Raw genomic sequence first — 16,474 nt, 5'->3', positions numbered from 1 at the left:
GACATACCGACTAGTTTAGATTGGGATGTATAATGTTTTATGCTATTTTTCATATGTATTTTCAGACTCCTTTTATGTATGAATTATCTTGATTATCTTTTTGATTAATGTATGAATGTTTATCCTATTTAACTTTAAATTTACTTTGATTTTACGTTAATTTAATTAATCTGATAAGTTAACGTTTGAATTTTGGCCTCATAAAAATTGAATGTTTGGACAATACTATTGTTCTGATGTAAATCAGGGAGGCTTTCGGAGATGCATCTCCGAAATAATTCTTCCTTTGTATTTATCATTCTTTAAAAAAAATTAGTGTACAATTCAGAGATGTATCTCCGAATGCACTCAAATATCTTACGATGATGCATCTTCAAAATATATTTTATTTAAAATGTGGTGGAACTCATAATAGCGCATTTAATTAAAATTTGAATGTGTCCGATAATACATCTTCGAATGAGGGAAGGACATTTTTATATTTTCAAATATGTGATATGCTTATATAGGAGTCTAACGAGCAATTTCCTAAAATAATACCTTGAAATAGTCATCATATGGTCTAAAACAAGGGAACATCATGACTCAATTTCTGTTCATTTGTGTTTGAGCGCTTGGGAACTTTAATGAAGAAGGTGAAGGCATTCACATTAGATTTTTTTAAATAACTATATTAGTGGGGAATCCTTATTTCATGGTATCCCATTTATAATACATGGATGATACATTATTCATTGTAGATGTGTACTTTTATTATTTAGTACAACACAAGGAGAAAATTTTCAATACAAAATAATTGTCTTCAGCTCATAACTTCCCTTCATATATCCATCCCATTTTAATCTCAAAGATCAAAATGGTTTCTCTTCATTTCTAACAAAAAAGAGCCCAGAAGGACTTCCATCTGGTAACAATGCCAATCTCACAATCGGTTCAGCACCTTCATCAGGTGTTAAATAACCTGTATTGTAGTTTATATCTGTTTTCACATAGCCCGGACAAACAGCATTGATGCATATTGATGAATACTTTTTAGCCAGAACTCTTGTGTACGCACTTAGAGCAGCTTTCGAGATAACGTATGTAGACATATTTATAGGCCATCCTTTGCTTTCTACTATTGAACCTTCTTCAAAATCCTTTAGAAATTGATTCAAAAAATCATCAATCTTTTTTTCATTAAGGTTTTCAACATCACCGAGTACTTCCTTAGGCCATCCATTTGGAATATTCTGCAAACAAAATCGAATGAAAATGAGCAACACATGAATGAGGAAACATTGACAAAAGTTATTATCGTTCCGTACCTCTAAGCTTCCCATGAATGAGGAAACATTGACAATTATGGGTGAAGTTGAAAGTTGTAGAAAGGGAATAAGTGCTTCGGTTAATTCCTTGGCTCCATAGTAGTTTGTTTTAATACCTGCTTCAGTTTGTTCATAGTTTTCGATTATTATTTTGCTCCAATCAATCTGGCCACCATTTTCCTGCAAATAAAAACAAGAAAACAATTGTTGATCAATATCATGATTTTAAATTGCGGTCTGCCACGGCAATTGTAGCCGCAATATTGCTGATGCGGTAGTCTCCGCATCCGCATCCGCATCAGACCGCAATTGCTGTGTGATTTGTAATCACATGTCCAACAACATTAGAATTCGCATCAAATATTTTCACCCATGTTTTTTCACATATTTTTATCATAAATCAACATTTGAGAACCAAAAAACTCATTTTACATGTGATTTGTAATATAAAATATTAACTTTAAGAGTTTTTTAATGGTGTTTTTTAAATATCTCTCGATCAAAATTCACGCCGCAACGGCTGTAATGCGCATCGCAGCAACCGTATTGGCTACAATCGTAACACCCGCAACATCCGCAACCGCAATTTAAAACCACGATCAAAATAGACACAAATGTTAAGGGGTGACTTGAAATTGATGATAAATTTCAATGAAATTATTTTGTGAATCTTTAAGGTAATACAAATAATCATTATCAAAATTGAAATAAAATAGCCAAAGCTTTTTAAACAAAAATTAACAGCAGCCAGAGCCTCACTGTCTGCTTGAACCCCAGGAATTCCAGCATTGTTTACCTAAACAAAGGGTGTGATTCAAACATTTGTGGTCATTCAAGATGAACTAGAAACTATGCTTGTGTATTTGGTTTTGAAGTGAAAACAAGTTTATATATAAGTGATTCGAATACCCTTAGAGGGTGAGAATTTTCTATATTAACCATAACAATGATACCTCTAAAATATATAAACGGGTGATTCGGATAAAAAAAACAAGTCAAATAAGAGAAAATCAAAAAACTCAGACCTGTAATTGGTTACACAAAAACCTGTAACTATTACAGTAGCTAAATAATATAAATTAACAAACAGTTGTAACCAGTTACATCAACTTCAATATCATTTTTTTCAAAACTTATTTGATTTGTTTTGACACCTGTAATCAGTTTCACCCCGTGTTAACCGGTTACAACACTTGAATTCCTCAAAAACTCATAACAATAATGCAAAAGATATCAACCTTTAATAAACAAAACAATGGTTTAAGAAACATAAAAACTAAAAAAGAAATATTTGAATGATCTTACCAAAATATCAAGTTTTCCAAATTGATTCTTGATAAAATCTGCAAATGATGTTATACTTGCATGATCTGTGACATCAAGTTGATGAAAAACCACAAGGCCAGGAAGAGAAAGCTGCTTCAATTTCTCAACAGCTTCAAGACCTCTATTTTCATCTCTTGCAGTAAGCACAACAGTGATCCCTATAGAAGCCAATTGTTTGCATACTGCAAATCCTATTCCTTTGTTTGCCCCTGTAACAACTGCATACCTATAGTGAAACTAGTGATTAATTGCATATTCACAAGGTATCTTAAATAGAGAAAGGGTAAGAAAATTTGTGTTTTACCTTTTTGTTGTTTCTGCCATTAAAATATGTGTGGGACTAAAACAAAGATGGTATAGAAATTAAAATGGGTTTGTTTGTGGTTATGTTTAGATCATTTATCTTTAAATATTGGCTAAAGAGTTCAAATCAAACTTGGTGTTCCGGCAACAATCATTAATTTAATCATCAGAATTTCATCATTTATTGATAAAATATGTACGATGATGATGTAGATTCCCACCTTCTAGTTTGGATATCTTGGTTTTTTAGTCCGGTTAAATGCACTTTTAATTTATTTATTAACGAGAACTCAGTAAAATCGGAACAAGTCTCAACATTCATAAAATATTTATGTAGAAATTTATCGATTACTCACTAAAAAATATGCACATCAACCGTAAGAGTTGAATATAAAGTTTGATACAAATCAACTTCTTACTAATTCAATGAATCTTTATTGACAAACTTTTAATCTTCATTAAAAAGAACTTGTCTGTCTCATAATGTGAATTCTCTCTTCAAATCAAGTTTTATTAATATTCAAGAATCGTCATCAAACTCGTAATTGACTATTTATTAGACAAATTTTTTTTGAGAATTTTTTTTTACACCGGATCTTTGAAGTTTTGCATCCAACTCGATCGGAGCCTTCGACAAATATCGTTGAAAAGTTGTCCACATAACCTTTAAGTCGTCATCGTTCTTGAGCTCAAATGGGGTGAACTCAACGTTTCCCTCGTCGTCAAGTGAAGGTGAACGGTACTCAAGCTTGACAACCTTCCGATTTTTTGGGTATTGCAAGAGAGAGTTAAGTGTCGTTATCAACTCCTCGAACGGCGTGTCGCGCGAGAACCTAACTTGAAGTGGCATCGGATAACCAATGCTGAAGTAGACAAAAGCAAGGTGGGGGTAGGTTTGAGTCATTTTTGTTTGTAGCTTGATGTAGCTGGAAATCTATAGAGACATTATTTATCGAGCTTTTGGTGTAATATGGATTCAAGAAACCTTATCCTGCTGTCAGTGGATGTTTCGGAAATGTACTTCCAAAAAAAAGCCTTGATACATGAAAATTTTGAAAGTGCATTTCCAAATTATGCAGAAACAGAAACATAAAGACAACATTATGTCACGATAATACATACAAAAAAAAGACACACGCCCGGTCAATACAGACAAAAAAATGATTCGGCGTACAATCTAAAATGCACCGAACGAACCCTCACCATTTAAATCTAAAACCGGTAAGAGCTTCGACTTCTCCCTATTTTCTTCCCTCTCTTGCTTCATCATTTCTTCGAACTCCATCATTCTTTCAAAAAAAGGATTCGGCCAAGTGTCTGTCTCTTTTGTATAATGCGCCGTCCACTGACACGAAGTGGCGTGATCTTAGATACCCGATACAAATGATGCGACCGAACGCGTCTAAAGGTGGGTGACTATGAAGTGGAAAAAATGTCTCTGAAAATCCAAAACTCGTCAAATCGACACACACCCAGTCGTACGCACTTGCTATAAGATGACCCATCTCAGGGAAAAACATCCACTTTGAAACCGGTGCGTGACCGTTGAGGGATGGAACAAGGGCATTATGAATGTTATCAAAGTTTATTTTATTCTCATAAAGTCGGGTGTAGAGGTCTCTATGTGAAGTCAATCGACAACCGCCCGATACCCACAATTACCATTGGTCCCCACATCAACTATATTTTCATTATGTTTGTGCATAAATAGTGGCATCTCATCAATGTAGACCATCAGGATTTTTTAATCGGAGGTGTGTGAGGAGGTTTAGAAATGCGTGATCCCTTGTTAGCACAACACTTGGATTTTGGTGTAGTTGAATCCGGGATCAAAGCATCAACATATTCATGATAAGAAGGATTTCGCTTAGTTGATGTGTCTTCATGGGTACTTTTTGTCTTTTTAGGTGCACCCATGGTTTTAACCGGTTGAGATGGAGGTTTCAAATCGGTTGTTTCCAGAAACGCGACTTTTCACAATTGTTCTTTTATGTGCAATTTCACGGTGTCATCCGCTTTAGAAAATTTATCCATTATCTCTTCCAACTCGGCGGTGATGGTTATTTTGGATTCACCCTCTTTCGCCGGTTCGTAATCATCAAAACGAAGTTTTTTCCAATGATTGCTTACTTCATCCATGCGTATCGGGGAATTCAACTGCATCTTTTTAGAAAGTATACAAGCACATGGAAGCCCGTAAGTTTTTCTAATTGTACACCCACATTTTGAACTATCCGGACCCGTCGTTTCCGCCCGCCTCGCTTCATGAAAAATAAAATTCAATTCGGCACAAGATATGTTGTAAATCAATTGCGAGCAGAGATTTTTTCCCTTAAATTGGTGTTCCGCAACCGCCTTGCTCTGACCAAATGATGTTTAAATTTTATTATGTTAATTTTAGAGCATTTGGTTCACGGTGTCCCATTCCCTGCACAAATCCCCCTTGCTATCACCCAACCATTTCTTCAACCCCGCATGTGTGGATTCAACTCGATTGGATGTTATGCAACCCTAATGTCTAACTCGGTCCGTCCAAGCACAAACAACTTTTTCTTTTATGTTTTCAAGTATAGTAGTTTCGACGTATTTAAGAAAAGTGGGATATCCTACACACAAAGTCCGGAATTTTACCACATTCTCGGTATACAAATCTTCGGAACATGAATCTAAGACCTTCTTCCATGCGCCGATTATCTTCTCGACTACGACACCGGGCTTGATGATATTTCCGTTTTCATCCTTTTTTTCTTTCGTGCCAACTGCGATTTTAAGATTAGATCTCACATTTGATGTTAGATGATACCGACAAAGTAATGCGGTTGATGTTGGAAAGACGGTACCGACCGCATTCATAAGAGCATTATCTCGGTCGATAACGATGTCACTAGGCATATTATTTTGATCAACCAACAAAGTCTTACATATTCCCAAATCCCATGTAACGTTATCTTCTTTCTCACATTCTAAAAAAGCGAAACCAACCGAAAATGTCTTGTCTGTAGAGGTCACACCAACAATTTCTAGAAACGGAAGCCTATACTTGTTGGTCTTGTATGTCGAATCAATTATAAGGACAGTTAGAAATATGTTGAACAACTTGATACTTTCGGGATGAGTCCAAAATATGTCACGAACAGTATCCTTGTCTTCATAAGCTCTGAAAATTGAAACGTATTGGTTATCACCCAAAAGTTTCAAAAGGTGTTGCATTTCCGACCTCGGACCCATTTTCACAACTTTAAGATTGTATCGTTCATTGTATACCTACTTGATATTTGAAACACTATTTGGTCTTTTTCGCTTCAAGTCGGCAAGTATGTTTCTCGGCTCAACTTTAATCATCGATAATTCTGAAATAGAATCCATCTCTTCGCGATTTAGCTGACACACAACCAGATGCCCGTGTAGCTTGGTTTCCTGTGCGTGATTATGAAGTCCGTAAACGATGTTAAAACGCCATAAACCATCAACCCTACAAGATATGCACAACTTAAACTGACACACACTTTCTCATTCCCGTGTCATTATGTTTTAGCTTCCGATTTGTTGGAACATACATCCCACACCTCTAGCATCTCATCACAATAAATGCTTGCCTTCTACTAGTGCCATTGTCGGACCTTGCTATCACAACGCCAAATCCAAATTTACTAGCTTCATTTCAGACCCATTCTAGCAAATATTCACGACAAGCGAAAGTCATTTCATTTGTAAATTGTGGTCGAATATCCACCACAACGGAAATCGTTTTAACATCGTTAATCACCTCTTTCGGAGCTTCTAACTCATCCCTGACAATGTTTTCAGGATGCACCATACCTAAAAATGCACCAAACATACATGTTGTCAAAACTATTTTTTCAATTCTGTAACAGAAATTATTTTGTAAATGCACTTCCAAAATAAGTTTGGTGGATTTCGGAAATGCAAGAACATCGTCTTCATTCCTGCAAGAACATAGATCCATATTCTCTTATTTCTTAATGATGACAACACATATCTCAAGGGAGGTGGTAAAAAAACAGTACAAATATTTTTGGAGTACTTAGACTCTCCTTGAGTTAAATAGAGCGTATACCTTACTCCCTCTGAGATTATACTTATCCTCCTTTGTCATAATCAAAAAGTTAAAATAATCAAAGCACATATATCCCATGTAAATGAAACAATCTACCTTATAGTTATGGAAAAGAGCAGTTCAATGTAAATAGTAAGAAATAAGATCCAAGATTTTTATTTTTCCATGGAAGGTAGCATTCAGCTTTGAAATCAACTAGTTGGTAAGCTTTTGGAGAACTTCTTCCCCTTAATTATTTCTCGAACAAAACTTTAAAAGTCTTTAAAGCTTTGTGAACTAAGAGGGAATTTTATTTCCTACTACTTTCTTTCTGAGATCATTTCATCTTAGGAAATCTTTTGGACAATTTCTTTTCATCCTCTTTAAGCCTTAGGTTAATATTAGACTTTTAGGCATGCTGTATTTGGCAGCCCTTTTCTCCAAAATAACTTAAAACTCAACCATAGGTTAGTAGAATATATATTTTAATTGACTATGCAATAAATAAATCACTTACTATAAAATCAATCATTTTTTTTTTTGATTTTTTAATATCTATTAAATGTAATACCTCAAAATCTCCTAGTAATTTGAGAAATCTCCCCCCTTTTGAGGAAGCAACAGACATCTGTTGATTCTTTTAGTAGGTTCCATGATCACAGTCGTTGAATGATTCAATCAACATCATCATCTTGATCTCATCTGATGAGAGATATCATCAACATTTGGATAGGCGCCATCAGGTAACCATTTTTTATGTTCTTGTTCACTTGTGATATTTTAGGAAGCTCTCCTATTTGAATCTCTTCATTTAGAATTTTGACAATATTCTTCCCTTGATTGTCATCTTCCAATGATGTTCTCTAAGGGATACTTGCAAAAGTAACAACTTCTACTTCTGCCAAGATTAAAAGATCCAGTGATTTTGTATTGTTGTCATTAGGAAAATGAATTTCTTCCCTCGTAGGAGAAGAGTAATAGAGCAAACTTATTTCTTCACTTGAAGAGCAACTGTTGGTATCATCATTTGCATCATATTTTGACTTTTCTACCTTTGGTACCCATATCTTTTTGGGTCCTTAGATGTTTGTGGAATACATATTAAGAGCAAACATCTTTCTATTTTTACATTCACAACGTTCTTTATAAAGGTATGAAGGAGGATGTCTTTCTTGCTCTCAGGACTCTTTTTGATTAAAAAAATAGAGCAACATCGAGGTCTTTATTACAATAATTACATTTTATGGTTTTGCATTTAGATGTTGGTTGAGGATTGCAAGTATTGCTAAGGCTTTAACTATTATTTTTATGTTCATAACCATGACCAGTCTTATTGTAAGACGCCCTTTGGTTTGCTAACAAAATATTCAAATTATCTGTCCCTTTAGTAAATTTATCAAGTATGATTTTAAGATCATCAATTTTATTTTTCAAAATGTCACATTGATCACACTTGATAGATTCGCCTAAAGTCTTATGAGATGAGGAAGAGTTTTGAGTTAGATTATATTGTCTCTCTCGAAGACTTTCTATTTCTTCCAATAGGTTTTTATTTTTCAATTTAAGGGAAGGTATAGTTTCTTTCGAGGTAGAGATAATTTGTTCTAATTTACTCATTTCTTTTGTTATCTTCTTACATAGGAAAAATAAATCTTGATAGAAAAAATGAGAGGTTACCTCATCGTCTTGATGATATTCCGTGAGAGAAAGGTTTTCTTCTTCTTTATCTGAAGATTCAATATCATTGTTATCCTAGGATATGTATACTTTCTTTTTTGGATTTATTGAACTTTCATTTATTTTGGTTTTTCTCTGGTTTTGAGGGCATTTTGGTCTCATATGCCATTTCTCTTCGCATTGATGACATGTAGTAGTGGGTGATGAATTTTCTTCACTTTGCTTCTGGAGTCTTGAAGTTTGTTTTTCATGCCATAGGAACTCTTTCAATTTTTGAAACACGAGCTTCACAACATTATTAATCTCACTTTGGGATTCTTCATTTTCTGATTACATATCTTCGATGTTGGTAGCTTTAAGCGCGATACTTTTCCAATACATGTACCAAATACTTTGAATCTTCAATTGAATCAAAGCCTATAAGGTATGTATGATGAAACTTATTAGTCTACTGTATATAATCTAAGCAAGGCATTAAAAGGTCGTATGCATTTAACATACCTTTCCAGTATTTTCCAGCTAAAAATCTCATACATACTTGCCGCAAAATAAGAGCAAAAACTTAGATTCACATAATCAAACTATAGATCTAACTTCTCAGATCCAGTACAAGGTATCAAAAATCAAAAACTTGAAACCACTAAAAATTCTGGTATGACTGACTCGGATGTCATTCCCAATGTCAAGACATCTGATCTGTTATTAATGTAGCAGAGGCAGAATAGAAAGATCCCCCAATTTTTAATTACTCCTACGAAGGAGTCAATGAGACCTGGGATCACATATGTTCAGTCAACATAACCAGATTGTAAAGTTTATATGGTTCTGTAAAGGAACAGCTAGCACTTCTGAACCAGATGTTATTAACGATGTTATAACATCCATGACTGAACAAACAACATAATGCAGAAGATAAATAACACAGTTAATTATTAACCTAATTCGGTCTAACTACCTACTCTGGGGGCTACCAAGCCAGGAAGAAGATTTCACTATCAGTAGTACTATTTTATGTAAACAACCTCAGGTTTACAGATAAACAACCTCTGGTTTACCTAGTCACTATCCAATGCAACCTTTATCTCAGAACTCCATCCAAGACAAGAGAACCTCTGCTCACTCCCCAGTGATACCTAACTGTTACAACCCTGCAACAACTATTTACACAATTAACAATGAACAATAACTTGATCTTGCTTCACATCTTCGATCAAGAATACAATACTCAACTCTTACCTACAGGTTTCGAGTGAGGACAATCACTTCTCTTACCAACAGGTTTTGAGAAAGACATGGAAACCATCCCACTACCTGGGTGGTCTACCTATAGAAACCCTAATGACTACATCGTTTCTAAACAAGGTTTTCTATATCAAACTAGGTTACAGAGATTTCTATTTATAACCTGATCCCAGTTGGACTTGGGCTTACAAATCGCAGCATTCCTTGCTGTTACAAATCTGCAGAAATCTTTTGCTACAATCAAGGTTTTTTAATCATCGGTTTCCTAATTTATCTCCTAAATTAGAAACTGTTGAATCTTCAATCTTCTGATCTGATTCTCCCTGAATCTTCAATCTTCTGATCTGATTCTTCAAATATTCTTTAGACCTTTAAATATGCGCCACATAGGATTACGAAATATTCTACGAATATCCTGTATCTGTTGAGAACAAACTGAATCTTCCTTCCAGTTCTGCAGGCGCGATGTCATGAGTTGATGTCATGACATTCCATATAACATCTTGCTTGTACCTGTTTTGTTCTTTATATATTTGCAAGATTCACAATTCATTATGTTTTGCTGCTTATTCTGTTTTAGCCAAACATGGATGCCAATCAGCCAATAAAAGCACTAACAACCACAAATAAAACAAAACCAAAAATGATGTCGTTACGCTGTAACTAACCCACGTAGTTTCTCAACAACTCGTTGAAAAAATCCACAACCTGTAAGCATATGCATCTGATGAAAAGAATATTAACATAAAAGGTTGAACTTCTTACCACATCAATAACTCATATATGCTATTTCTTCTTCGCTTGAAACGAAAACCACAACCCACAAACAGATCACCATCTTCTACGCTTGAAATCAAATCCATAACCCAAAAGCATATCTCCATATTTTTGTTTGCTTGAAATCGAAACAACATTGTGTAAACAGATATACCACTTGAACTCATATATGGTTCTTCTTTGCCTTGATATTTGCATTGCTTGCCCAAATGCAAAAAGAGAAGAAAGTGAAGAGGAAGAAGAAAGAAGATGAACAAAAAAAAGAAAAAGAGGAAGAAGGAAGAAGATGAACAAAAACAAGAAAAAGAGGAAAAAGGAAGAAGAAGCAGCGAGAGCGGGAAAAGAGAAAAAGAGTACGGGGATGTTTGATAGAAGAGAGAGAGAGAGAGAGAGAGAGAGAGAGAGAGAGAGAGAGAGAGAGAGAGAGAGAATAGTACAAAATAAAGAGGAAGGTGAGAAAAAGTAATTGCAATTGAACCATATGATATCATCAATTGAACCAAATCTAGCCAACAAAGGCATAACAAACTAAACATGTAGCTGAAATAGAATAATGTAACATCATTGGTTGAAAAAAAGTAAATTTTTGACACAAATTGTCTTCAATTTGATGAAATGACATATTAAGAGAAAAGAACAGATGAGAGATTTCCACAATATTTTCTTTTCTTATATTATATATTACGCCACAAAATTAAAGTATTTAGTAGTTTTTTTAAAAATAATTGTTGATTTATAACTTTCAACAAATTGTTTTCATTAATACATAAATACAAAAATATATGCTAAGATTTGAACTCTAGACGAGGAGCTTATTCCCATTTAATTTAACTCACACATAGAGGTTAAATTGAAACAAATTGAAGTAGATCAAAATTTATTCTAGAAAACACTTCACAAAGTCCTCTGTTGTAGTTACTTTAAAACCTTAACATGCATATGTAGTCAAAAGCAAGGTTTTAAATAATATGCGTTGAGGTCGCCCCAAGCTGCAAGCTCTACAGCACATGGCTCAAATTTTAGGAGGCTCAATTTTTTTCTTTAATGATAGACAAAAAAATTATTATAATAAAAATCTAATGTATACAATATGCTATAATAAAAACTCGGGTTAATGACCTTTTTGGTCCCTCTAGATATTGCAGATTTCGTTTTTAGTCCCTCCAAAATTTTCCTTTAAGAAATCGTCCCTTCAAAATTTTTTGTCTAAACTATTGGTCCCTAACGTTAAATTTGCTAGAGATTAGCTACGACTTTAGCCACCGATTAGCTGCGAAATTTGACGTTAGGGACCAATAGTTCGGAAGAAAATTTTTGAAGGGACTATTTCTTGAAGGAAAATTTTGGAGGGACTAAAAACAAAATTTGAAATATTTAAAGGGACGAAAAAGTTCATTAACCCTAAAAACACAAAACATAAAATAACGAGATCAAATAAAAGTCAAATCGATCATAATTAAATCCATTTTTATTACTATATAATTGTATTTTTAATATATAATTTTTAATTATTATAATTGTATTTTTTAAATTTAGATCCATTTTTTAAATAAGATCGAAGCCTTCGAATTGATTGGTCGACCCTGACGTTTGCTATAACATAAAGGCTTTCGTTGTTTTGATCGGTACATGTGTTGCGATTAGGGATGGGAATAGGATGAGCCGAGTTAGGCTTTACCAAGCCTAAGCTTAGTCTGCTAAAAATATCAAAACCTAAGCCTAACATGTAACTTGTCATATACTTATTTTTACGGTTGAGTCTGACCTTTTTGAATGCCTGATTGGTTTATTAGCCTACTTAAAAGCCTATTTTATTTAAACATTTATATGCAAACAATTCAATTAATGTTTGTATAGACTAAAAATATAAAAGATAAATCATACTAAAAGTTTGTATTGACTTATATGAGGTTACCTAATAGCATAAGTTTTGTAAAACTATTTATTTAAGAAAACTTATGAAAATATCTTATGACATTGTTTATAAGGTGTTTTGAACCTATTTTCATAAGTTTTTTATATAACTAAGTTTTATTTTTATTTTATTTTAATTCAAAGTATATGCTACATAAGATATAAGATATAATAATAATTCTCAGAATTTGAGCTGGACTTAACTCATCCCTACAAAATTGGTTTGTAATGTGAAGATTGCCCCCACTTATAAATACAACACATGTCGTATCTCTAAAAACTGTAAGACTAAATCCACCCTTCAAACCCAACATAATGAAGGTATTGGGGTTGCAATGAAGGCAAGCCAAAGTGACATAATTAAGGCGATTAAGGGCGGACCGCAACTAATACAAAAGTTTCATCTCTCTCCCTCACGCTTAGAGCTCAATGAGTCCGAAGCGTGGACAATACAAGAAGCTCAACAATGAATATAGAATAGACTTTGATATTATCTTAGAATTTGAGTTAAGCCTAACTCATACTTACATAATCGGCTTGTAAGGTGATTATTTCCCCCTCTTATAAATACAACACAAGTCATACCTCTAAGCAACGTGGGTCAAAATCAATCCCTTCAAATCTAACACAATGAAGGTATTGGTACTGCAATGAAGGCAAGTCAAAGTACCGCAATTATGGCAATTAGGGTCGGACCACAATTAAGACAGAAATTCCAACAATAATAATAAAAATATTCATAATATTTTAAATAGGCCGGTCTGATAAAATTAAAAGAATTTTTTTATGTCTTGAGGCCTAACGTTTTTAATTAAATAGGATTATAAAAAAGCCTAAAAAATTATTATTAAAAAAAACATCTGATCGGACCTTGGCATGTGTAGGCTAGTCCGTAGACCTCTGTCAGTTAGTCCGGTCTATTCTCACCCCTAGTTGTGATACCAAATATAATCGTTGCAGTGTGAATTAATGACAATATGTTTTATCACTAAAACAGTAAATAAACAATATTGGTATCGGCGTTTCTCGATACCAGTTTGTCGCGACCGATTTCGCGATAACGGGTTTTCATCGATTTTACTGATTTTGACCTTGTAAAGTGATCTAAGAAGGACCATGCTATCTTTGAAATCAAATTTGAAATGGCAGATGATTCATTGAGTTGTAGATTTCTTGACTAAGTAATAATTAGGTTTCGGTTCTGTACTAAATGGAGAAAATAGACATGGGTGATGGGTGTGTGTTTTCAAGGAATTTGTCTGTACTGGTCAACTGTAGTCCTACTGAAAAAAATAGACAATCGTATGGGCTAAAACAAGAGGACACCATGGCTCAATTTCTGTTCATTTTGGTGTTTTGAGTGTTTGGAAATAAAGTGAACTTTTATTCTCTTCAGTACAACACAAGTAGAAAATTTTCAATACAGAGTAGTTCTCTTCATCTCATAACTCCCCTTTATATATCTATCACATTTTGATCTCTACAATCAAAATGGTTTCTCTTCATTTCTAACAAAAAAGTGGCCAGAAGGACTCCCATCAGGTAACAAAGCCAACCTCACAATCGATTCAGCACCTTCATCAGGTGTCAAATAACCTGTATTGTAGTTTATATCTGTTTTCACATAGCCCGGACAAACAGCATTGATGCATATTGATGGAAACTTTTTAGCCAGAACCCTTGTGTAGGCACTTAGAGCAGCTTTCGAGATAATGTATGTAGACATATTACTAGGCCAGCCTTTGTTTTCTACTATTGCACCCTCTTTAAAATCCTTTAGAAATTTGTTCAAAACTTCATCAATCTTTTCTTCAGTAAGGTTTTCAATATCACTCAGTACTTCCTTAGGCCATCCATTTGGAATTTTCTGCAAACGAAATTGAATGAAAACGAGCTATCAAATTAGATATAGCAAAAGTTTCTATCGTCGCCGCGTACCTCTAACTTTCCCATGGATGAGGAAACATTGACAATTGTTGGTGAAGTTGAAAGCCGTAGAAGGGGAATAAGTGCTTCGGTTAATTCCTTGGCTCCGTAGTAGTTTGTTTTAATACCTGCTTCAGTTTGTTCATAGCTATCAGTTAGTATTTTACTCCAATCAATCTGGCCACCATTTTCCTGCTGCCAAAAACAAGAAAACTTTATTTTATGTATACATTGATCAAGATAGACACATATCTTAAGGCGTGACTTTAAAACAGTCTCAGCTTTTAGAGGAAATATATCATATACCGCAGATTTAGCAGCAGCCAGAGCCTCACTGTCCACTTGAACTCCAGGAATTCCAGCATTGTTTACCTAAACAAAGCGTGATTCAAACATTTGTGGTCATTCATGATGAAATAGAAACTATGCAAGTGTGCTTGTTTATGTAGTGAAAAAATTGATTGAGTGTGTAAAATTGTTTCTGGCTAAAAGTGAATCGAAGGATTTTGACTTTTGATAAATAATTGGAAAACGGAGTTGAAAAACACGTAGAAATCATAGTTTCAAGTAGAATTAATTCTGGATAACAGAATCAATTCTACTCGAAAACAATCAAACATGTCAAAATCAATTCTACGCATTCAGAATCAATTTTTAAGTTCTTGGATGGTAAATTATTTTATGGGACTGGTGTATCAATGGATCTCATGGATATAGCTCATCTAAATTTTTTCAATAATGTAAATAATTTTCATGGTTAATGAACAAAACAATGGTTTAAGAAACATAAAAAAAAAAAAATGAATGATCTCACCAAAATATCAAGTTTTCCATATTGATTCTTGATAAAATCTGCAAATGATGTAATACTTGCAGGATCTGTGACATCAAGTTGATGAAAAACCACAAGGCCAGGAAGAGAAAGCTGCTTCAATTTGTCAACAGCTTCAAGACCTCTCTTTTGATCTCTTGCTGTAAGCACAACAGTGATCCCTTTAGAAGCCAATGGTTTGCATACTGCAAATCCTATTCCTTTGTTTGCCCCTGTAACAACTGCATACCTATAGTGAAGCTTGTGGTTAATTGCATATGCATATGCTATCTTGAAGAAAGAAAGAGTAAGGAAAATTGTGCTTTACCTTTTTGTTGTTTCTGCCATTGATAGGGTGAGAGTGTAGTGATAGCAAATATGAATGGACTAAAATAAAGATGGGTTTGTTTGTGGTTATGTTTACATTAATTGTTTTAATATACTGGTTAAAGAGTTCAAATCAAAGTTGGTGTTCCATAAAATAATAAAAAACTTATCTGGCAAAGCAATCCTATATTTATTTTTTAATCCAGTAATTTAATAATGATCAGAATTTCAGAGTTGGAATGCATCTTGCCGTTAGATATCTTTATTTTTTAGTTGGGTTAAAGACATTGTTAATCATTTAATTATATTTACAATAAACTTACTTTTTATTTTATTTTATGTTGAGTTATAAAAAGTTTGTGAGTTTAAGAATTTTTTTAAAAAAAAATCTTGTTTTTCGACTAAATTTAAAAAAAAAAATTCATTAATTTTCAAAGTATTTATATTTCAAATAAAAAAATTGCAACGCAGAGGCGTCAATCCAATTAACAATTCAATTGAAGAAATAAGAGATCTAGCCAATTGAATTGGCGACTAAGTACAAGTTATATGATCAGTCAGCAATTCAGCAGACTCTTATGTGTTAGATACTTTTTTAAAATATAATAGAAGTGTGTCATTTATTTTCCATATTTTCTCATTTTCTTCTTAATCTTTTTTACTTGTTCTAACATGGTTAGTAAAAGACATGGACCTGTTTGTTTTTTGTGAATCAAGTCTTCGATGAAGAAGCATTTTTGGAACATTTGGAGTTTCGAGAAACTTGAGCGGTTAGACGGAGAGATTAATGATGGTGAAAGAATAAGA

At 33.8% G+C, this 16,474-nt stretch overlaps 3 protein-coding genes across 5 annotated transcripts; all 3 read right to left on the bottom strand.

Moving 5' to 3' along the window:
* Positions 1 to 677: 677 nt before the first annotated feature.
* Positions 678 to 3,092, bottom strand: LOC131616661 ((+)-neomenthol dehydrogenase-like). Of its 2 annotated transcripts, XM_058888048.1 has the most exons (6): positions 2,938 to 3,092; positions 2,613 to 2,859; positions 2,040 to 2,103; positions 1,826 to 1,827; positions 1,308 to 1,487; positions 678 to 1,232 (listed from the first exon to the last, which is right to left on the bottom strand). In XM_058888048.1, exons 1-6 carry the CDS (start codon positions 2,955 to 2,957, stop codon positions 852 to 854), a joined length of 894 nt encoding a protein of 297 aa, XP_058744031.1. In that variant the 5' UTR covers positions 2,958 to 3,092; the 3' UTR covers positions 678 to 851. The 2 variants fall into 2 exon arrangements, with proteins under 2 accessions (XP_058744031.1, XP_058744030.1); XM_058888047.1 differs by lacking the exons at positions 1,826 to 1,827; positions 2,040 to 2,103.
* A 1,818-nt stretch (positions 3,093 to 4,910) lies between these two features.
* LOC131620037 (uncharacterized) lies at positions 4,911 to 6,903 on the bottom strand. Its single transcript, XM_058891062.1, has 4 exons — positions 6,604 to 6,903; positions 6,205 to 6,353; positions 5,568 to 6,093; positions 4,911 to 5,297 (listed from the first exon to the last, which is right to left on the bottom strand). The coding sequence occupies exons 1-4, from the start codon at positions 6,901 to 6,903 to the stop codon at positions 4,911 to 4,913; spliced, it is 1,362 nt and encodes a 453-aa protein (XP_058747045.1).
* A 7,028-nt stretch (positions 6,904 to 13,931) lies between these two features.
* On the bottom strand, positions 13,932 to 15,824 carry LOC131616659 ((+)-neomenthol dehydrogenase-like). 2 transcript variants are annotated; one of them, XM_058888044.1, is made up of 5 exons: positions 15,669 to 15,824; positions 15,344 to 15,590; positions 14,836 to 14,901; positions 14,542 to 14,724; positions 13,932 to 14,470 (listed from the first exon to the last, which is right to left on the bottom strand). In XM_058888044.1, exons 1-5 carry the CDS (start codon positions 15,686 to 15,688, stop codon positions 14,090 to 14,092), a joined length of 897 nt encoding a protein of 298 aa, XP_058744027.1. In that variant the 5' UTR covers positions 15,689 to 15,824; the 3' UTR covers positions 13,932 to 14,089. The 2 variants fall into 2 exon arrangements, with proteins under 2 accessions (XP_058744027.1, XP_058744028.1); XM_058888045.1 differs by having other exon boundaries at positions 14,542 to 14,721.
* Between the last annotated feature and the right edge of the window lie 650 nt (positions 15,825 to 16,474).

The sequence above is a fragment of the Vicia villosa genome, linkage group LG7 (genome assembly GCF_029867415.1).
Source record: "Vicia villosa cultivar HV-30 ecotype Madison, WI linkage group LG7, Vvil1.0, whole genome shotgun sequence".
In the NCBI taxonomy this organism is placed as follows: Eukaryota; Viridiplantae; Streptophyta; class Magnoliopsida; order Fabales; family Fabaceae; genus Vicia; species Vicia villosa.
This window is presented reverse-complemented; position numbering and strand designations above follow the sequence as displayed.

Excerpts from the sequence above, each read along its gene's own strand:
- LOC131616659 (XM_058888044.1), bottom strand. The coding sequence starts at position 15,688 with ATGGCAGAAACAACAAAAAG. Across the intron at positions 14,725-14,835 it reads TGGCTGCTGCTAAATCTGCG|CAGGAAAATGGTGGCCAGAT; the intron begins GTATATGATATA and ends TGTTTTTGGCAG. Across the intron at positions 14,471-14,541 it reads CATCCATGGGAAAGTTAGAG|AAAATTCCAAATGGATGGCC; the intron begins GTACGCGGCGAC and ends TTTCGTTTGCAG.
- LOC131620037 (XM_058891062.1), bottom strand. The coding sequence starts at position 6,903 with ATGGATCTATGTTCTTGCAGGAATGAAGACGATGTTCTTGCATTTCCG. Across the intron at positions 6,094-6,204 it reads AATAGTGTTTCAAATATCAA|AGCTTATGAAGACAAGGATA; the intron begins GTAGGTATACAA and ends TTCAATTTTCAG. Across the intron at positions 5,298-5,567 it reads ATTTGTATACCGAGAATGTG|AGCAAGGCGGTTGCGGAACA; the intron begins GTAAAATTCCGG and ends TCATTTGGTCAG.
- LOC131616661 (XM_058888048.1), bottom strand. The coding sequence starts at position 2,957 with ATGGCAGAAACAACAAAAAG. Across the intron at positions 2,104-2,612 it reads TTGGAAAACTTGATATTTTG|GTAAACAATGCTGGAATTCC; the intron begins GTAAGATCATTC and ends CCCTTTGTTTAG. Across the intron at positions 1,233-1,307 it reads CATTCATGGGAAGCTTAGAG|AATATTCCAAATGGATGGCC; the intron begins GTACGGAACGAT and ends TTTTGTTTGCAG.